Genomic DNA, 22,845 nt, shown 5'->3' with positions numbered 1-22,845 from the left:
GAATTCATTATCTTGTTAAATAAGCCTACTTCTCTTCTCCTATTCTCATCCTAGGAGTGAAAATAGGGATTGTCCACCTGATCATTATACCAGCAACCTGGAAGTTGTGCCAGAGGTCTCTCCTTCACTTCCTACCTCCAATCAGTAGTCAAAACCTGCATATTTTATATCCTTATTATCTTTCTAACACTTCTCATCCCTCTCTTCATCACCACTGCTGTTGTCCTAGTTCCAGCCTTCTCGTCTCCTGCCTTGGCTAATGCAATAATCTCCTAACTGGTCTTAGGCTCCTAATTTTCCTTCTGCCCATTCATCTTCTTAAAATCTCAAGCAGAGGGTCTTGCTAAAATGTAAAACAAATAATGTACCTCCTAAAGATTATAATTCTTTAATGGATCCTCAAGAAAAACTTCGAAAGCCTTAGCATGGAATGAAAGCCATCTATGAGATGTCTTTTTTTAAAAAGATTTATTATTTATTTATTTATTTATTTTTGGCTGTGTCAGGTCAGTTGCGGCATACGGGATCTTCATTGAGGCATGCAGGATCTTTCGTTGCGGCGTGCGGGTTTTCTCTTCTCTAGTTGTGGCGCACAGGCTCCAGGGCGCGTGGGCTCTGTAGTTGTGGCGTGTGGGTTCCAGAGCGTGTGGGCTCTGTAGTTTGCAGCATGCAGGCTCTGGCTGAGGCGCGCGAGCTCAGTAGTTGTGGCTTGCAGGCTTAGTTGCCCCGTAGCATGTGGGATCTTAGTTCCCTGACCAGGGATCAAACCCATGTCCCCTGCATTGTAAGGTGGATTCTTTACCACTGGACCACCAGGGAAGTCCCTATGAGGTGTCTTAATATGACCTCTCTGGCTCATTTCGTTTGCCTGACCCCCCTACTTCCTGTGGTCCAGCCATAATGATTTTCATGGTTCAGTTCAAGTATACACTTTCCCCTCCAAGTCTTCCTTGAAATGCTTCATTCTGCTGTCCCTTTCCCTAATTACTGGTTTCCCATGTTTATTCTCCACCCTGCACAGGTTTCTACTGTAGTCCATGTTATACTTCTGTACTCGTTGACATATCTCTTTCTTCCTATGAGGGTGCAAGGTCCTTGGAGAAGGGACTATGTCTGTATTCTTAGTATCCAACAAAGTCCCTGGCTCAGAGCAAGTGTTCAAACGTTTGTTGAATGAATGACTGCCTGTATACACTATTAAGATTACTACATAGTTACTACATTATTATTCTGTATAAGAACGTTTGAGGCCTGTGTATCTCTTCATATTTTATATAAAATATATAGTACTAAATATTTTTATGAGAAATCCTATTTTTAGACCCATATGTCCGAGATCATAATGCTGAAAATTCTACTGGATATGAATGTTGTCTATTTTATGTCTCTTATTTTATTATTATTATTCTTCTTTCAGCCATGCCGGGTTTCGTGGCTTGTGGGATCTTAGTTCCCTGACCAGGGATCAAATCAGGGTCCCGTCAGTGAAAGCCCGGAATCCTAACCACTGGATCACCAGGGAATTCTATGTCTCTTATTTTAATGAATGTACCAAAGGGAGGATTTTCTCTGTTCAGTCATGACTTGATAGCAAACTATTACATCCTCCAGAAATAGGAGAAAATGGAGATTTCCTGTATTTCCTAAGACTGGTCACCAATGTTGAATTCTGGCCAAAAGTTTGCTTACGTTTCAGCAGAGTTTTCCTTTTCATTACAATAAACCAAATTATAAACCCATGTTCAAAAGTTTTAGAAAATTGGCAATTGGTAGTATTTCTTTGGTAATCAGATTCAGGAAAGGCAAGGAAGGATGGAGGGAGAGATGGGATGGAGGGGAGAAAGAGGAAGAGGAAAAATGAGAAGAAATGAAGAGAAAATACACACAGAAAGGGAAAGAAAGAAAAGAGAGAATCCGGTTTCAAAAGGCAAGACTCCTGGAATACAGACGACACTATACTTGTGTATGTAAACGTATGCTCCTTTTCTCAGTTGCCCATATGCCAGTTTGCATCCCATTCCTATCAGACACTGTCAAAAGCCATCTTAATATGTAGCCCCAGGCATCAGAATGAGTGCTTCTATCTTCTCCATATGGTTTAATAAGGATAGATTAGGATTTGGGGCTGCCACCTGTCCAAATCAAGCCTTTACAAGGCTCCCATTGCAACAGCTCATTGGAAGAGGCAAGTTCTCAATGTGGCCTCACCCAAGAACGCTTCTGACATTATACCAGAGGTGTGGAAGTAGAAAGAACTGCTCTGGAGGAGTCTCAAATAGTGGTTACGAGAACATAAGTGGAGGACTAGCATCTACTTGGTTGATAAAAATATTTTTTTCCAAAAGATTCTATTCTATGTCTCCAAATATCACCTTGTCAGAAAACAGTGAAGCATCAATGACATCAAGCCCAACAGTACAATTAGAAATGGCAAAAAGAAAGCAAGAGGCTTAAATAAAAGGTAAACTAGGGGTGCAGATGTACCCAGTTATTTTGAGCATCCCAATAATTAATAAATTAGTGTTGATTATTTACAGACCCAAAAGAGTCTTACATTTACAAAAGTACTTGTCATAGGCTTTTAAAAGTAAGATTTCAACACAGAATTTAAACTACAATCCAATTAATAACGATTACTGAGACAATAACCACTGGATAAATTAAGGATAAGCAGATAAAAGAGTTCACATACTGTGTTTAGGGTAAAAATACGCTGTTGACTCCTGAGACCATATAATCCAATTTTATATCGTGCCTTCCTCCTTCTAATTAGTCAGCATTAGTGGATTACTAGGAAGAATGAATTTCCCCCCTAAAATTCTAATTCTAATTAGGCATTTCAGAAGGGAATGAGTAATTTATGACCAGCAAAAAAACACAAAAAATACCCAAACACAAGAACCACAATAAAAACAATAGATTTTGCCACAAAACAACAATTATTCAAGGGACTACAAACTGTATCAATCCTTAACAATGCAAGCACCATGGACTAAGATATAAAATTAACAGGTCACTCTCTATGTTGACAAATACATATAATGGGATCCCCAGCACAGGAAATATGACTACGGGCTTCAAGAGAAAAGCCCGGAGGACTGCAGCCTAGAACAGCGTTATGTAAAAAGAAAACACACACACACACAAACCAAACCAAACTTCCTCCCCACTCAGATCTAGGAATAGCGCCCAGCCAAGAATCTGGCACATTAAGCAGGCACTCAATAAATATCTGTTTATTGAATAAATCCACCCCCTAAAGGAAACTCTGAGAGCATCCTGCTGAGGTTTAAGTAAAATAGAAGACTCTTCAGGTTTTATTCTCCTTTTAACTAAAAATTTGATAAGCAATTTTACATAGTTTGGTAATATTTAATTTATACTATACTGGAATGATAACCTCCTAAAACCACACCCAACTCTTCCTTTCCTCTCAGGGCACTTGTTAAAAAATACCTATCTATCTATCTATCTATCTATCTATCTATCTATCTATCTATCTATCTATCTATCTATCTATCTATCTAGAGATAGGAGGTAACAAGGAATGAGAGCACTGATGTTATAATGTTTATTATTTGGGGGGCAACAAATCCAAATCAAACAAAACCAAGTTTAAAACTATAATTAAAAATGTCATAGCACACAGTACACATAACTGAATTACAGTTTTACAATCTGTTGCATTATAGTTAGTACTGCATATATGCCCATATCCTCCACGAGATTATATGCTTTTCAAGGGCAGGAATTGTTTTTTACCCATGTATCTGTAAGGTGACTGGGATTTGGTAAATTGTAGGCATTCAGCCCCCATTTCTTGCAGAATTAATTCAGGAAAAAATCAATATAAACATTAAGCAAGGCTTAGGGCAAAAATAAGCAAAGTCTCGTGGTCTAGCAATTCTCATGCTGGATTTTATGAGACTAGTATTAAGGCCAAATGGAAAAGTCTGTAATTTTACTCCAGTTAATACAACCTTCTGATCTTTGGGGTTATGTCCCACAATACCGTCCCGGTAATGGAAACAATGGAGTACGGCTGTAACACGATCAATAGCCCTCAAGTGCGGGGTTCCTGATGTTCGTGGCCTTCAGGAGTTAAAGAAGTTTCTGCAAATCTACAGTGAAGAACACTGTTAGAGCATTTTAGATTATTTTCTCTAAGGCACTAATTTCTAAGAAAATATACAAATTAAAATTTTAAAATGTCTACATGTAGTAAAAAGATACTAGAGCAGTACTGCAGCATTCAATTTAAAAAAAAGCTAGTGACTCCTTGATTTTTCATTTCTTTTACTATATTAGTCGGTAAAACAAGTTCTGACACACAATTTTGAATTCAATCAGCTCTTGGGATTGGAGTTAAATACATTTTCGAGTTTTAGTGGTCATTTCATCATTTGTAAAAGAGCTATAAATCTAACCTGGCACACAGCTCTGCTATAATCTAGAAGTCATAAACCTTTCTGCATTATTCCTAGTAGATGTATATACAGATATAACTGTAAACACCAATTTGTGAATTTCAGATGTACAGCTCATTTAAGCTCTTGAGGTAGAATGACACACAGGTGCCAGCCCTCCATATTTCAAAGCCTGAAAATTAACCTAATATACAATATGGTGACCTAACAGTTCTTCATTTGAAAGAAATCTGAAAAGTAATCTCTGATACAGCCGAAGTGTGAGAATAACCCAGCAGGATTTCCACCTCTTCATTTCTTAATGAGTTTTTTGATAATGAGAGGTGACTTTGCCAGTCACTCTGGGCTCTATTATGGCTAATTTGACTCCACTTCACTCTCCTTGTTAATTATTAACACTAGCCTTTTTATCCTCATGAGACCACATTCCAATTTTTCTTTTTCCATTTTTATGAGCCCATCTTTATGAAGGTGAAAGTCTTGGAGAATAGGTTTTCACTTAGTGTAGAGCCTGAACATTTATTATTCGTTTAGGTAGAGACGCTGTGACATTGATTATATAAGCACGGGTGTTCTTCAGGATGGCTTTAATGTGCTAGCAATGTGAAAAGGCTGTTAATTAAAGAAGAAGCACCGTGGTATTTTTCAGCTGGGAATCAGTTCCCAACAGAATGGTCATTTGCCACTTGCTAGCATATCCACAGATTAAAAGGTGACTAGCTCCAAGAGTTTGCCTTTCGGTAGTACTGAAAGAGATGATTTGTGCCATTTGCAGATGGCTTTCATTTGTCAGAAGCAGTCACTTGCCATACGGATCATTGACAGGACAGGACAATTGTGGAAAATAGCATGCAAGGGTAGAATCTATTTGTACCAGCTTCATAGTCATTCAGGATCATTCAACTACCATGCTAATTGCTTCATTATGAAAACATTTATTTTCCCTAATTTTAATACATCTGTTTTTCAAAACTGTTTCCTGAGATACCATTTAAAGTGATTACCCATCTAATTAAGACTTGAGTTGTGGGGAGTGGATCAGGATGTATGGAGGAAGGGTGGAGAGGTAAGCGGGAGTTCAGTCTTTTTTGGACAGAAATGAGGGAGCCGGAGTTTGTTTTCTTCATCAGTCCTTCTCTGGGAGTCAATGGGTGAGCCTGTGAGGGGCGGGAGACTGGGGACAGTTGCTAAAATTGTGGTGCAGCTGGTACTCTTCCCTCGAGGAAAACCACATTTCATCTCCAAGGATCCTTAAGGCTAAGACTTTCCTTAATCACGCCCAACTGTAAGGAAACACACCTACCCCAGACACAGTTCTTTTTTCCCTCCTTAAAATAGCAACCGAATTCACTGTCTTGAATCTCTTTCCTCCTCTAATTAGTTCAGTCCCTGGAAATCTCGTCATGGATGTTTTTTAAGGTACATGCTAAGACAATACTTTATCTGGTCCTTTCTGCACCCTTTAACCAACCTGCTTCCTTTGCCCCCATAATTCAAGGCCCTTATAAACATTTCATGAGGTAAAAATAAAAGTTCAAGGAATCTCCTATCTTCTTTAAAAATATTATCTTACTTTATAAATGCTCCCAGAATCTGCATTTGTGACTGTAGACTGAGGTGGGCTGGAGACCAAGTGTTCAGGCTCCAACTTGCCGCTGCCTTGGTTTCCTGCCAGCAAGCCCCAGCCCAGGCACCTCGCCTCCTAGGGGTTTAGTTTATTCAGCTGAAAAATGAAGACGTTTGTCTAAGATCCTCTCCGCTCCCCTAAAGATAAACACTTATTTTTAAATATCAAAGCATAAATATTTTAACAAAATAAAGATGGTAAACATCCAGCAGGAACATCTAAATTGTTCATTAAAAAAAAAAAACCCAAAACAACTCAGCTATAAAGTTTTCAAGGCACAAATAAAGCACAAATTCTAACTAATATTTCTGTTAGAGATGTGTTAGTAATTTTTATTTTGGAAAAGCAGACATAAATATGTGACATTATTAGTAATAAATCACAACCATTTAAAATCTCTATATAAGTAGTGGTATGCCACGTGTGGGGTAAGAGTAAGCACTGTTATCCAGCAAATTATCTCCCTTAACAAGACTGGACATTTTGGAGCAATCTGTTCCTATTTTACCCTTGGCTAGTTAAGGTTTAAATTAATTAGAATTTGGACTATACCTCTAGTTGGGTCAATACGGTAAAAACTGTCAGGCCATGGCAGTGATGTAAGAATCTTTCTTTGGGAGGTGGTGGTAAAAGGACAGAAGTTTTATGGTTTCCTATAAGCTTTCCAAAAGGACAATTTGGGGGCAGCTATAGGTTGACATTTAACATTTGAATTGAATTCACTAAATCACCATCTGAATATTTCAGGAATTTAATGAAACATAATTATTAACAATATTCTTCATTATTATCAAGGGTGATATTAATAGCAAAAAAAAATTATGTCTTACCAACTACTGAGATATTACTAAGTGGTCTTGGCTTTGGATAGTAACTTGTGAGTTTGAGTTGAAAGTTACTGCATTCTATTTCAATTCCCCAGACCACACTGTTCTGCCAGTACCAAAAGGAAATTACGGCACTGGAGAACTTTTCTATTTACCTCACTACATAGAGGAGCTGTTTTTTTCTGAAATAATTGATGTTTTCTAAAATATGTTAATCACTGCAAAATCAAAGCCTAGATCTAGACTTACCCCCCCAAATTGATAACATTCAAAAGAAATCATTAATCAATGCTTCTGTGTGATTGAGTAATGTATACCAAAATGACATAACACAATACTTTATGCATTTAATAGTAGCCAATTTTATAAAAATGGTTTAAAACAGGAGAGGAATGTGATATTCTTTTGAATTAAATATTTGGCTAAAAATCACATTTCTGTTATTCTCTTTTTAGTGTTCTTTTTGATATGACTCATAAAATTACACTTGAATGTAAGAGCTCTTCTTAAAAATAAATTTTAAAAGATGTTAATCCATTGGCATTATAGTAGAGGTTCCCCAAGAAAATTTCTAAGAAATCTACAGCATATTTATTTTCTTTATAAATAAATTCTAATATATTGAATAAGTTAAATGATTCATCATCTTTACTATTTCACTGAGAATATTAATAAATACCTTCATCTTTGAACAAACCCCCAAATAAATCTAAATATGGTCAATTCTGGAGTTTTCATGCAAGTGGAGAAGAGCAATGTTAGAAATAATCCTATGTTTATTTATTCTCATTTAGGGACTAAATGTATAATATTGTACATGTATTTATTTTTGGCAGTAAGTTTATTGATATATATTTGTCGTAAGAAAATATTAAACCTCATTTGTAATTTCTTAGCAGAAAAAAAAAATGATGATAAGAGACTGGGAGAGAAGAAGGTCATTTGAGGTCTGCTAGCTGGCAGGAGGGAACCAAACTGGAATGTAAAAGCTGTCTGAAGACAATTTGCAGAATAAACGATTCACATACGGATAACTGTGGGTATAGCAACTCCTGAGAGCAGACATTGTTGTTGAACCTGAACTAGGAATTGTAGCTTAGTTCTTTGGCTTTTTAATAAGACCTTTTGGAAATGAAATTGGATAAGAGAATGAATAAGATGGCTAAAAAAATCAAGACTGAAATTGTAACTGATTAATATCTATAATATTTATTTAGCATTCATTATACATGAGCTATTACCTTCTTTAATCCTCACGACCAATACACTGTAGGTACTATTATTTCTTTCTTTTATAGATGAAGAACCTAAAGTTTACCGAGGTTAAGCTATTGTCAAAGGTCAAGTAGTGAGCAGCAGAGACAGATGTGAATCTGTCTGGCACCAAAGCCCATGTTATTAATTAGTATAATATGATGCCTCTCTCTCTTACATACTTAGTATAACATGTTATTAATTAGTATAACAAAGGTTCTTACCCTGGTGTCCCAAATCCAGATGTCCATGGGCAGTCCAATATTACACACAATTTCATATCTATGTAGCTGTTTTTTCCCAGTAAAACAGTTATAGTTTTATCATAGACTCAAAGGGATGAATAACCAAAGGAAGGTAAGGAATGATGGACTAGGGTGATGAACAAAATCAAGAGAGTAATTTTTAAGAAAACAAAGATAAATGTCAAGAAAAAAGATTTAAATTTAAACCTGGAAACACAGAGTAGTGATATCCTGCAAAGAGAGAAGCAAAGAGATCTGGAGTTTTAAAAGACAGCAAGTGTGAACTGTATCACCAGTGTGACTAAGCTCCTGGGAGAGAGGGCAGCCGTGGGCTGCAGGAAGATAGGGCAGAAGGCAGGCAGCTCTCCTTGGGGCCTGGGTTACCCAGGTAACATTGTGGGCACTGTGTACTTCTTAGCACCACACTCCAGAGCAATATTGAAAACTGGAGTGAGACCTTCTTAGAGGAAGGTGATAAAAATGGTGATGGGCATGAAAACGCTATCACATGAGAAAGAGTTAAATGACTGGGAATAATGGCTGGGAGAAGAACTTATGCAACAAAAGAAGGCCATTCCATGGATCAGGCAGAACAAGTCAGAACCAGAGGTTAGAAAGAGGCAGAGTTCAACCTGGTTTATACTGAGAGTAGTGTAATACAGTAGGGAATTAGTGACCCCAAGACCACTGCAAGTGTTGAAGCAAAAGGCTGTCAGTAGAAACCAAACCTGAGTTGAAGGGAAACTTCAAAAAGAATCATCAAAGGAAAGGCCCACAGGAATCTGTATGCTAAGAAATGCCTCCAAAAATCCTGACGAAAAACTAGGTTTATACTGGCTGCTAGAAGACCATGTACCAGAATAATTATAAAAGTTATTACTGCATTGGAAAAAAATATCTCAACAGAGAACCTTTACATTCTCTTCAATTTCTAAATACTGAGAGAGCAAGCAATACCGCAGGGCAATATTCCTATCATCTGTAGAACCGAATCTCTTCAGGCAAACAATATTAGCACAGTGTGTATTAGTAGAAGCCTTAACATGGCATGATGTCTAGAATAATAAGTTTCTAAGTAACATGGCATGATGTCTAGAATAATAAGTTTCTAAGGTGTCTTTCAGAGATCTTAAATTCTCAGGTACTTTAGAAATGTTAACCTTTGAAGATTTTCTGATTCACAGGTACACTGAGAAGGTGCCTATGTAGTCAGTGCCTGATGAAGCAGGAGGGTAGGAATGAGAGCAACTTTAGAGGCCAGTGGAGCAATGTGAGAGTGTTGCTGGTCTCGCCCAGACCCGGGTGGGATATACCTGGGGAGACTGAGCAAATGTTAACGTTACCCGTGTTGATTCTTGTGGGGTGACTGCTAGAGCTCCGTAAATCCAGACTCACACACACAAAGTTCTCCCCTCCTCCCCATTTCTACACTAAAGAAAATGCAAGTGCTTACCGTCATTTCTGAGGAAATTATTAAGCAGCTGGAAAAGAGGAAAACTGTCCCAGGAGTCTTGTGGTTGTGCTTCCAGTGCGGTATCCATATCCACTGTGAATAAAGCCCAGAATTTCTCTGCATGCTCTGCCAATAAATCAGGCCACCAGGCAAACGCCTGTAAACAAATAAAGAAATAATGTAAACATACATTACCTGTTAGAAACCTACACAAATACTGTAAAAATATGTCATTAAAAGTGAAATTGTAGGACACGATTGTAGAGTATGATACCAAATGTTTTAATATTTCTAGTCACAGAAGAAAGAATTGGAAATAAATACACCAAAACATTCATAGTAGTTATGTATAAATTATGAGATACAAGGAATTTTTGTTTTGTTTTACGTATTTTTCAAATGTTCTAAATCAAAAATGTGTTTTAAAAAATAAAGCAATAAATGTCATTTTACATTTTAATTCTACATTAGATTTCATATTTTATTTATCAATGTCAAATTTGTTTACTATTTAAATACACATATCTACACAATTATTTCCCATTTAAAAAAGATTACATTTTATTTGTAGTACATTTTTATGAATCTAAGGTCTAAAGCTAAAACGCACTTTCATAGAGAGGGATTTCCTGACCCTCCAGTGTAAATTATGTCCTCTAGATAGTCTCTCTGCTACCAAGTATTTTCATTTCACAGGACTTAGTACTGTGTACATGACCACACATACAAATATTTTAATGTCTGCCTCTTAAATTAGACTGTAAACCCCACAGGGGCAAGGCTGTGTATGTCCTGTTTATTACTTTATATTCAGCTAGGCATTTTTTAATGCCATTTAGTTAGTAACAATAATCACTTAAAAAAATCTCTGCTGTTTAGATGGGTGAAAAGAGTATTTACTTTTTAGGAGGTTCTCAAAAATAATGTGGCCTGCCATGTAACCTGGCAGCAGGCCCACCAGCCAGCCCGCCTATGGATCCTACCAACCAGACCACCTGGAATATCTGGCTGGGCTGACTGGTGAAGGCTTTCCCTGCTGAAGTCAGTCTGTAAAGAAAGGAAGAAGAGACAGTTTCTTCAAATGCACAACACCAATGTAAGATTACCAGATCATGAAGCATCTAGAAATAGAACACCAAACAAAAGAACAAAATAAAGCTCCCACAGACAATCCCAAAGAAATGGAGATCTATAAATTGCCTAAAAACATTCAAAAATTCTTTTAAAGAAGTTCAGTGAGCTACAAGAGAACAAAGACAGACAACTAAATGAAATCAGGAAAATAATATATGAAAAAAATGAGAAGTTCAACAAACAGAACCATAAAATGAACCAAATAAATACTCTGGAGCTGAAGAACACAATAACCAAAAAATTTAAAGGACAGCTTCAACAGTAGACTTGATCAAGTGGAAGAAAGAATCAATGAACTTGAAAAGAAGTAATTTGAAATTATCTAGTCAGAGGAACAAAAAGAAAGAATGAAAAGGAGTGAAGAAAGCCTATGAGATTTGTGGTACATCTTCAAGTGAACCAATTTGATATGTATTATCAAATACATATTTCTGGAGTTCCAGAAAGAGAAGAGAAAGAGAAAGGGTCAGGAAATTTATTTAAAGAAATAATGGCTGAAAACTTCCCAAATCTGAAAGAAATGGACATACAGATTGATGAAGCCCAAAATATCCCAAATGGGTTGACCAAAAGAGGTCTACTCTGAGACACATTATAACTAAAATGTCAAAAATTAAAGACAGAGAGAGGATTTTGAAAGCAGCAAGAGAAAAGTGACTCATCATATACAAGAATAAGGCTATTTGCAGATTTCTCAGTAGAAACCTTAGAGGGTTGGAGGGAGTGGTAAGATATATTCAAAGAGCTAAAGAAAAAACTGCCAACCAAGAATACTATACACAGCAAAACTGTCCTTTAAAAATGAAGGCAAGATAAAGACTTTCCCGGACAAACTAAAAGTTAGGAAGTTTGTCACCACTAGACTTGCCTTACAAAAAGTGTGAAAGAAAATTCAAGTTGAAACAAAAGGATGCTAAATGCAACAAAAATGTATACGAAAGTATAAATCTCACTGGTAAAGGTAAATATGTAGACAAATAATACTGTAATGCTGTAATGGTGGTGCATAAATAACTTTTAATGCTAGTATAAAATCTAAAAGAGAAAAGTAGTAATAATAACTTTAACCACAAAAATTTGTTACTGGATATATAGAACAGAAGAGGTAAAATTTGACATGAATAACATAAAGTATGTGTACGAAGTCCAAGTGCAGGGTTTTGTAAGTGATTGGAGTTATAAGTTTAAAATAGATGGTTAAAAGCTCTGAAGTCCAGTTGAGAGGTCAGCTTTACCTATCAGTAATTAATTTAAATGTAAATGGATTAAAATCTTCAATCAAAAGACACAGAGTGGCTGAATGGGTAAAACAACAAGATACAACTATATGCTTGCTATCTATGAGAAACTCATTTTAGATTTAAGGATACACATAGGCTGAAAGTGAAGGGGTAGAAAAAGATATTCCATGCAAATGATAACCAAAAGTGAGCAGGGGTGTCTATACTTATATCAAACAAACTACAATATATGTTAAAAACTGCCAAAAGAAATAAAGAAGGTTATTACATAATGGGAAAGGGTCAATTCACCAGGAAGCTAGGACAATTATAAATATATAAGCATCCAAACATCAGAGCACCTAAACACGTAATCCAAACATTGACTCTGTAGGGAGAAATAGATGGCAACACAATTACAATAGGAGACTTCAATACTGTACTTTGAATAATGGAGAGATCACCCAGACAGGAAATTAGGAAACAGCAGACTTGAACAACACCAAATGGGCCAAACAGACACATACAGATCATTCCATACAACAGCAGTAGACTATACATTCTTCTCAAGTACTCATGAAACATTCTCATGGAAAGATCACATGCTAGGTCACAAAAACAGTTTTACAAATTTAAGAAGATTGAAATCATCCCCAGTATCTTTTCCAACAACAGTAGAAAACAGCTTGAAATGAATAACAAAAGAAAAAGAGAAAAAATCACAAAAACATGGAGACTAAACAAGATACTCTTGAACAAACATCGGATCAAAGATGAAATCAAAAAGAAAGTAGAAAATATCTTGAGACAAACAAAAAACATAACGTACCAAAAGTTATGGGATGCAGTGAAAGCAGTACTAAGAAGGAAGTTTATAGCAATGAACACCTACATTAAAAAAGAAAAAAAAAATCTCAAATAAACAATATAACATTACACCTCAAAGAACCAGAAAAAGAAGAACTGAGCTCAAAGTTAGAAAAAGAAAGGCAATAATAAAGGTTAGAGTATAAATAAGTGAAACAGAAAGTAGAAAAACAATAGAAAAAATCAAGGAAACTAAGAGCTGTTTTTTAGAAAAGATGAAAAAACTTTAGTTAGATTAAAAAGAAAAAAAACAAAGAAGACTCAAATAAATAAAATCATTTAAATGGAAGGGAGACATTTCAACTGATGCCACAGGAAAGAAAAAAGAATCGTAAGAGGGGCTTCCCTGGTGGCACAGTGGTTGAGAATCTGCCTGCCAATGCAGGGGACACAGGTTCGGGCCCTGGTCTGGGAAGATCCCACATGCCACGGAGCAACTAGGCCCGTGAGCCACAACTACTGAGCCTGCGCGTCTGGAGCCTGTGCTCCGCAACAAGAGAGGCCGCGACAGTGAGAGGCCAGCGCACCGCGATGAAGAGTGGCCCCCGCTTGCCGCAACTGGAGAAAGCCCTCGCACAGAAACGAAGACCCAACACACAGCCAAAAAAATAATAATAAATAAATAAATTAAAAAAAAAAAGAATCATAAGAGACTATAATGAACAATTATACATCAACAAATTAGACAACCTAGAAGAAAAGGATAAATTCCTAGAAACATATAATCTATCAAGACTGAATCAAGAAGAAACAGAAAACTTGAACAAACCAAAAACAAGTAAGGAATTTGAATCAGTAATCAACAACCTCCAAAGAAGAAAAGCCTAGGAACAGATAGCATTACAGGTTAATTCTATCAAACGTTTAAAGAAGAATTAAAACCAAGTCTTCTTAAACTCTTTCAAATAATAGAAGGGGGAACATTTCTAAACTCATTTTATGAGGAGAGTATCACCCTGATATCTAAGGCAGAAAAAGACACCATACGCAAAGAAAAATATAGGCCAATATCCTTGATAAACATGGATGTGAAAATTATCAACAAAATACTAGCACATCAATTTCAACAGCATATTAAAAGGACCACACACTGTGACCAAGTGGGATTTATCCCTGGGATGTAAAGTTGGTTCAACACACACAAATCAGTCAATGGGATACACCAAATTAACAGAGAGAAGGATAAAAATCACATGATCGATCATCTCAGTAGATGCAGAAAAAAATTTGACAAAATTCAACATCCTTTTATGATAAAAATTCTTACAAATTAGGTATAGAAGGAACTTACCTCAACACAACAAAGGCCATATGTGAGAAGCCCACAGCTAACATCATATTCAGTGGTGAAAAACTGAAAACTTTCCCTTTAAAATCCAGAATATAGCAAGGATGCCCCCTCTCATCACTTTTTTTTCAACACGGTAATGGAAATCCTTGCCAGAGCAATCAGGCAAGAAAAGGAAATAAATGGTATGCAAAGCGGAAGGGTAAAATTATCTTTGCAGATAATGTGATCTTGTACGTAGAAAAACCTAAATACTCTATAAAAATTGTTGGAACTAATGGACAAATTCAGCAGAGATGCAGGATATGAAATCAACATACAAAAATCAGTTGCATTGCTACACACAAACAATCTGAAAAAGAAACAATCTCATTTACAATAGTATTAAAAAGAGTAAAAATTCTTAGAAGTAAACTTAACCAAACAGGTGAAAGACTTGTAAACTGTAAGTATAAAACACTGATGAAAGAAATTAAAGTAGTCACAAATAAATGGAAAGATATCCGGTGTCATGGATTGGAAGAATTCATATTGTTAAAATGTCCATACTACCCAAAACAATCTTACAGATTCAACACAAATCCTATCAAAATTCCATTGAACTTTTTTTTATAGGAATAGAAAAAACAATCCTAAAACTCATATGGAACCACAAAAGATCCCAGATAGCTAAAGTAATCTTAAGAAGAACAAAGCTGAAGGCATCACACTTTCTGATATCAAAATATGTATATTCTAAGCTGTGGTAATTAAATCAATCTGGCACTGGCAACAAAACAGACACCTAGACTAATGAAACAGAATAGTGATCCCAGAAATAAACCCACACATATATGGTCAACTAATCTTCAACAAGGGTGACAAGAATATACAACGAGGAAAGGACAGTCCCTTCAATAAATGGTGCTGGGTAAACTGGATATCCACAAGCAAAAGAATTAAACTGGACCCTTGTTTTACACCACATACAAAAATCAACTCAAAACGCATTAAATATTTAAACTTAAGACATGAAATTGTGAAACTCCTGGGAGAAAATACAGAGAGAAAGCTTCTTAACTTTGCCTTGGCAACGATTTCTTAGATATGACACCAAAAGCACAGACAACATAAGCAAAAGCAGGCAAATCATCAAACTAAAAAGCTAATGCACAGTAAAGAAAACAATCAACAAAGGAATGGGAGAAAATATTTGTAAGCCATATACTGGATAAAGGGTTAGTATCCAAAATATATAATACACTCCTAAAACTCAAAGCAAAAAAAGAAATAACCTGATTAAAAGATGGACATGTGACCAAACAGACATTTCTCCAAAGAAGACTAACAAATGGCCAACAGGTATATGAAAAGGTCCTCAACATCACTAATCATCATTTGATTTTCAAATGCAAATCAAAACCACAATGAGATATCACCTCACACCTGTCAGAATGGCTATTATTAAAAAAAACAAAACAAAAGGTGAGTTTTGTTGAGGATGTAGAGGAGAGAACCCTTGTACACTGTTGGTAGGAATGTAAATTGGTGCAGTCACTATGGAAAACAGTTGAAGGTTCCTCAAAAAATTAAAAATAGAACTATCATATGACCCATCAATCCCACTTCTGGGTATATATCTAAAGGAATTGAAATAAGGATCTCAAAGAGATACATATTCTACCATGGTCAATGCAGTATTAGTCACAATAGCTAAGACACAGAAGCAACCTAAATGTCCACAAATGAATGAATGGAAAATAAAATATGATATTTATATACAATGGGATATTTTTCAGCCTGAAAAAAGAAGGGGATCATGCCATTTGTGGCAACATGGTTGAACCTGGAGGATATTATGTTAAGTATAATAAGCCAGACACAGAAGGACAAATACTGTATGATCCCACTTATATGAGGAATCTAAAATAGTCAATTTCATAGAAGCAGAGAGTAGAATGGCTGGGGAAAGAGGGAAAAAGGGAGGTATTAGTGAAAGGGTACAAAGATTCAGTTATAGAAGATGAACACATCCTAGAGGTCTACATACACTGCAGTGCCTATGGTTAACAACACTGTATTGTATGCTTAACATTTTGCTTAGAGGGTGTATCTTATGTTAAGTGTTCTTATCACACTCAAAAAAATAATGTGGACTTCTCTGGCTATTGTATCTCAGTTTTGTTTTAATTTGCATTTGTCTAATTTTGAATGAGTTTAACATTTTACATATGTTTTAGAGCTCTCTTTATACTGTTTTTAGTGAAATGTCTCTCAGGTCTTTTCCCCCTTATTTTCATTTAACTTTTGATAAGTGTTATAATTTTGTAACCAAATAACTACAAAGCACACACATTTCTGTGATACAGATGTTTTTGTTATTCTTCCAATTAAAAGTAACTTTTCATAAATGTTTAATCATACTATATACTCAGAGAAGTCCATATTTACTTTCAAGAACTTTCTAAGAACATGTAAGATTTGTGGTTGCAAAACTCCATTCAATTCCCTCCAGTGTAAATTAGATTATAACAAAAAGAGTCAAACCACAAACCAAAAAAAGGTGGATTATAAAATATTGACATATTGAGTATTTTCTTAAAAACTTCTGTCACAATAATAATGTTCAATATGTTTATAAAAAACATTACCGTGTGACTAATTAGCAGATGGAAACTGAAGAAAACACTGGCTAAAAAAAAAGAGTGGTCTAGTACAAATCACAGACTACAGAGGTAGGAACATTTTTAATGGTTGGCTCAAAGCATATAACTTCGACTTTGCTGTATAAACATCTGAATGTGAAAACCTGCTGGAAGTGGTATGTTCTATGTAAACCAAGCTATTGTTCTTTGAAAATATTATATTTGAATACTTTTTGCTTAAATTTCTACTAGAATGGGTATATGACAATAATATAAAAGGAAAAAAATAAAATAGCATACGCAATTTCATTGCATATACCTTGCTCCTGTCTTTTAGAGCTGGGTTGGTGACATAGATAAGAAGAATCCGAGATTCCTCCCTCTGAGTAGAGCAGGATAGAAATGCTACTGAAAATGCAGCACCGCAAAGACAGACATTTTCAAAGTCTCACTTCCAGTTCACAACCAATACCTTTGCGAAAGGTTAAAATTAAGACAGTAACAGCCACGTTAGGTCAAGATTGTATCAAGACTCTGAGAAAAATTTCCAAAGCTCTTTTTAAGAGTCGCAGTAGGGGAATGGAACACGATGGAAGATAATTTTCTTTAAAAAAAAACAGCTTCAGGTTGGCGAGACTTTGCTATCAACTGGAAATTTTCGTTATGTTTTGCAGAAGTATATATTTGTTTCAAATTGTATCTCTGATGATGTTATTCCTAATGAACGTAAGCCAACCTGTGACGAATGCTTATTGTTCTAATGATGACCAGAGAAAGCTTTAAGGAACCACTGTCTTTGAAAACGAAAAGCAAGGGTTGCAGGTTGTTACCTTGAGAACACAGGGTCAGTTCTCTCACCTGTCCCCTCCTGCTTTTTGCCATCCCTCTGGGTGGCAGTCCTCGCACCCCGGGTTGGGTAAGAGGAGAGGCTATATAATTTCCTTCCTGGAGCGTCACTTCCTGGGAGGCGCTCCACGGCATGAGGGGCTCCACCAGGGAGGAGAAAACCCTTCTCAGAAACACACCCATCTGTAGGGCACCAATCAAAAGTCACGATTATCTAGGTTAGAGTGATCTTGGCTCTAAAGCTAAGCCACTAATTAGTGTAAATGAGACAGCACAGGCAGAAGGCAATGTTTAACTTGATTAAGAGGGAAATACAAAACAAAACTTGATTGTAATCCTTTAGCCATACTATTTCTATCAAAGTTCTAACAATAAATGAATCTTGTACAGTGAGAACAATATTTGTGGCAGGCTGACAATACTTTGAAAGCCGTGTCTGTTTACTCAGAGTAGTTGAAAATAGAAGCAAGTAAGACTATCCCTGAAACTGGAAGCAGAGTACTGAGCTTTTGAACTTGGTGAGATTTAAGTGATCGTGGGCAAATCAGTTCCCTGGGTGGATTTCCATTTCCTCATCTGCAAATTGGTAATAACGATACTTATTACCAGCCTCCTCCAGGGCTGTTTGGAAAAGTCAAGGAACATGAAAATCTCTTGCTGTACAAAAGTAAAAAAACGAATCATTATCAGTAACATAAAAATGAGTCAAAATTCACACAAATCTTATAATGTGACTTTAGATATTTTAAAAATAATGATATCCAACACGAATGGAATAGTTTCTATGTGCCAGGTACAGTAAGTCTCCTACATACAAATGAGTTCCGTTGCAAGAGTGCGTTCGTAAGTCCAATTTGTTTGCTAAGTCCAACAAAGTTAGCCTAGGTACCCAACTAACACAATCGGCTATATAGTACTGTACTGTAATAGGTTCATAATACTCTTCACACAAATAATACATAAAAAACAAATAAACAAAAAATAAACATTTTTAATCTTACAGTACAGTACCTTGAAAAGTACAGTAGTACAGTACAACAGCTGGCATAGAGGGGCTGGCATCAAGTGAACAGGCAGGAAGAGTTACTGACTAGAGGAGGGAGAGGAGGTGGGAGATGGTAGAGCTGAAGGGTCATCAGCAGTAGGAGACAGAGGGCAAGCTGCAATTTCACTCACCCCTGACGCTGATGGCACAGGTTCTGGTTCCTTGCTGGATCCAATTCTATCTACCCTCTTGAAAAAAAGATCCAGTGATGTCTGGGTAGTAGCTCGCTTCTTCTCGTCATAGATGACATGGTAGCACTGGATTGCATTCTGAACGGCTGCTGCAACCTTCGTGTACTGTTCTACATTCAGGTCCCGTGCCTCAAAAACTAACAGTGCCTCCTCAAATAAAGAAAATGCCCTTGCCATTTCCTGCATCGTGAATCTCTTCAGTTCTTCAGTTACTTCTTCCTCTTGTCTCTCTTCGTCCTTTCTCTGGGCCTCCAATTCCATCAGGTCTTTATTAGTAAGCTCCTTGTGCTGCACAGCAAGGAGGTCGGTGAAGTTGTCCTCTTGTGGATCTAGCTTGAAATAAAGATACTGTACTACTGTACTCTATACAGTTGTGTACAGTAAAGTACACAAAAGCACAACCACCTGTAGAGGATGCACGCACGTGACAATGTACACCAGACAGGTGAACTAACTTAGGTGATTGGACATGAGAACATATGTTTGCATCTTTGAAAGTTAGCAACTTGAAGGTTCATATGTAGGGGGTTTACTGTACTATTCGAGAGGCTTTTTATCCATTATCTTACTTATTCCTTTCAGGTAGATGGTATAATTATCCTTATCTTATAGGTTAGCAAACTCAGAGATTAAAGAACTTGCCCAAAGTCATAAAGTTGGTAGGTAACAGAGCAATAATTTGAATCCAGGACAGCTGGAGTGTAGAGACCAAGCTCTTACACATACAGCCTCTTCTTAATTAACTATACATGGCACAGGGCCTGTCTGTCTGTCGGTCTAGTTTTGCAGATCAGACCAATGTTAATGTCCTCTGATTTTTTTCTTGCCAGAGCATCTTTTAATGGTCTGATTTCTTTATATCTCTTCGAATTTCTTTGAGGTCTTAGGCTTCTGATTACTTTTACCCTCAAAATATAGCAAACATTTCATAATTTAAAACACCACAAAAAATATGGCTGCATAAATGAGCAAAAATAGCGCGTCTGATTTTGGAATGTATTACGTGCTTTTTTCCCCCCAAGAAAAGATCAGCTTGCAATCCTGTATTTTGTAGATGATCCTAAAAGCCCTGGAGACGGTCCAGTGTCTAGGGTATCACCACAACCCCCAGCATACACATAGAGCAACATAATGCTAAGGGGTCATATTCTAGAAATATTTAAGTGCTTTTGAGGAGCCAGCAGAACGGACTAAACTAAACTGGCTGACACCTAAACTACTGCCAAACGAATCATAAGTTTTCTGCACTCTTGATTCACGAAAATCTTTCCCAATTGTGTTCATAGATGAATATAAATATTGAAATAACCAAGTGAGATGAAGAACTGAAAATGCTTCAAAACATGTTGGGGTAAAGTGCTACTCTTAATATTATACATTTATAAGTCAGTGAGCGACTAACAAACATTTCTGGTAGGATATTTTTGCCGATGCAGTTTCGTTTGAGAGTCACTGCTGCAAATTGAATTCTGCCCCTGTAGCTTAGTTGTATGAAAGCCACTTACCGGTCATCTTCTTCCAAAAAGAGGAACATTGGTTGGACCACAGGCTAACCTAACCCTAAACCCGTCCTAAAAAAAAAAATGTCGATTTATCTCACTGGCTATCCAGATATAAATACTATGCAATTAAGATGAACTCAACTGTTGAGATGAGTGCAATTTAGTTAGTAGTAGATAGTAAACAGATCTTGTCTATGATCAAGTTTTGTATAACTACACTTTAAGATGGTCCTTAGATGTGCATGGTAGTAGAGAGGAATATGAGGAAGTAAACACAATGGAAAAAAATTAAAAAATCAAACATCCATTCTCTTTATGTTAGAACCCATCCAGACGCATGATCTGGTCCAGACACCGATGTTCATGTGAATGACCACACGCACAAATATGTGTGTCCATACTGAACTCCTCTCCCTGCCCTGACTCTGCTGCTGGAGCAGCCTGGGACCCAGCCAGCTGCAGGGCAGGAGGCATCAACCATTTACAGTGAACCGAGAGCTAAGTTGCAAATACCGAATTACCGCCAGACATCCCCCTGGCCTACGGTGTCACTGATATGGTGGACAATATCATATTTAACATATCTTAGGGACCTTCAATTAAGATTCTGCTGCAACAATAAATCACAAAGTAACAACCTGAGCTGTGCTCATATCGATCATGTTGCCTCTCTCTCTGGCCCTTCACTGAGGGATATTTCCAGCCCTCCATCCCCAGAGTAGAGTCCCAAGATATGCCAGGAGAAGAGCCTGACAGAACAGAAGGGACATCTCCAGGCTTGCACCGTCATCCTCCTCTCTGCATTTATATCCCTGCTACGATGCTCAGTGTCAAACCTGCCGGCAGAACTAGGACAAGGCACCCATACCTGCCATTCTACTGAAACCAAGCAATAACAATGTGGTTCCCTGGAAAGTGTGGAGTCTGGAGTTGGCCTGCGTCTTCACGCCGTCACTGACCAGCTGTGCACCTGGCAAGTTTTCTTAGCAGAAAAGCGGTGCGTGTGTCTGGAGGGGGTGCGCTGGTGAGAGCCTAAGGCTTTCTAGTTGGCATCTGGGACTTGCCGCCTTTGTCAGAGTGAGCGGCCTTGGATGGACAGTTGTCGGATCAGTTTGTCTAAATTTCTGGTCAGACACAGTCTCATCACGGGAATGTGGAAGACGTCCTTCAAGATTTTCTGGAAAGGAGCTTAAACTGTCTTTCTCAAAAGAAAACACAGAAATTCAGAAGAGAAGCCTGAGGGGAGAGGTGGAGAGGCCTTCAGAGAGAAGGGAGGACTGTCTTATAAGCAAGTTACTGTCAAAGATCTGAAGGACGTGAAGCCTGCTTAACTGAGAAATTGCTGAAGGACAGAAACAACCTCTTGGCCTTGTGAAGTGAACCGCCCCTGCGGAGGGAAGGAGAAGGGAAACGAGAGGTGCTGACACACGGTCACTTGAAGGTCTCTGAGGCAGACGCATTAACCTTCACCAAGGGAGCCGGGCCGGGTCCTCTTTTGTGCAGTCAAGTCTAGCCTGGACATTCAGCAAAATCAAGATCAGTGTACAATGCAGTCCATCAATTCACTGTGGAAACGACTTTGGAATCAGATCAATTCACCCCCCAATATTGTTCAAAGGAAAAGCTGGATCTCCTGGTTAAAAAAAGAAAAAGGCCAAAAAAACACTAGAAGATAAAACCAAAACCAAACTGACAAAATCCTCTCAGCTGGCCTGTACTTAGATGGCCAGCAATAATTATGCATGCAATTACTAATAAGACACATTCACGGAAACAGTACAACAAAGAGTTGCCCATTTAAAGAAATACAGTCTTTAATTCCAAGGAGAGGGACAAAGGTGGCTTTAAAAGTGTAACCAGAGTGTGTTTCTATCTTATCTTCACATAAAAGAGTTATTCCATGCTAGAAAAATGGTGAAAACAATTTTACTCACCTCTCTTCCCTGAAGAATCCCAAGAATTTGGAAGCATTGTGGAATGAAGACATGTCATAGTGTTACAAAGCATTTTAAAAAGAGGTCATTATAACACTTCTATATTTTGGCATATAGTTGAGTTACATTTATGAGTTTTGATTATCCCTGTTCAAAAAAGTCAACTGTATTTTTGTGGATTAGAAAATAAGTAATATTTACATTTTAATTGTGCTTGGATACACTGTACTTTAACAAGCATGTAGTGGTTGCAGGGAGTATATAATGCTAATTACATTTAAAAGACAGGAGAGTTCTTATTTTCCTTATTAGTGCAGGAAAATTAAATGTAATTTTGGGGAAATGTATAGGAATATTAGAT

At 37.1% G+C, this 22,845-nt stretch overlaps 1 protein-coding gene across 24 annotated transcripts in view; it reads right to left on the bottom strand.

Moving 5' to 3' along the window:
- CADPS2 (calcium dependent secretion activator 2) overlaps positions 1–22,845 on the bottom strand; it is a 539,668-nt gene that overhangs the window by 78,005 nt on the left and 438,818 nt on the right. For 16 of the 24 annotated variants that reach the window (XM_036862873.1, XM_036862885.1, XM_036862874.1 and 13 more), the window contains 2 exons: positions 22,485–22,493; positions 9,834–9,990 (listed from right to left, as the gene is read on the bottom strand). In XM_036862873.1, coding sequence (XP_036718768.1) covers positions 9,834–9,990; positions 22,485–22,493 — 166 coding nt within the window. The remainder of the gene's footprint in view (positions 1–9,833; positions 9,991–22,484; positions 22,494–22,845) is intronic. The other 8 variants (XM_036862864.1, XM_036862870.1, XM_036862869.1 and 5 more) reach the window with 1 other exon arrangement.

This window comes from Balaenoptera musculus, chromosome 9 (assembly GCF_009873245.2).
Source record: "Balaenoptera musculus isolate JJ_BM4_2016_0621 chromosome 9, mBalMus1.pri.v3, whole genome shotgun sequence".
NCBI classification, from domain to species: domain Eukaryota; kingdom Metazoa; phylum Chordata; class Mammalia; order Artiodactyla; family Balaenopteridae; genus Balaenoptera; species Balaenoptera musculus.
This window is presented reverse-complemented; position numbering and strand designations above follow the sequence as displayed.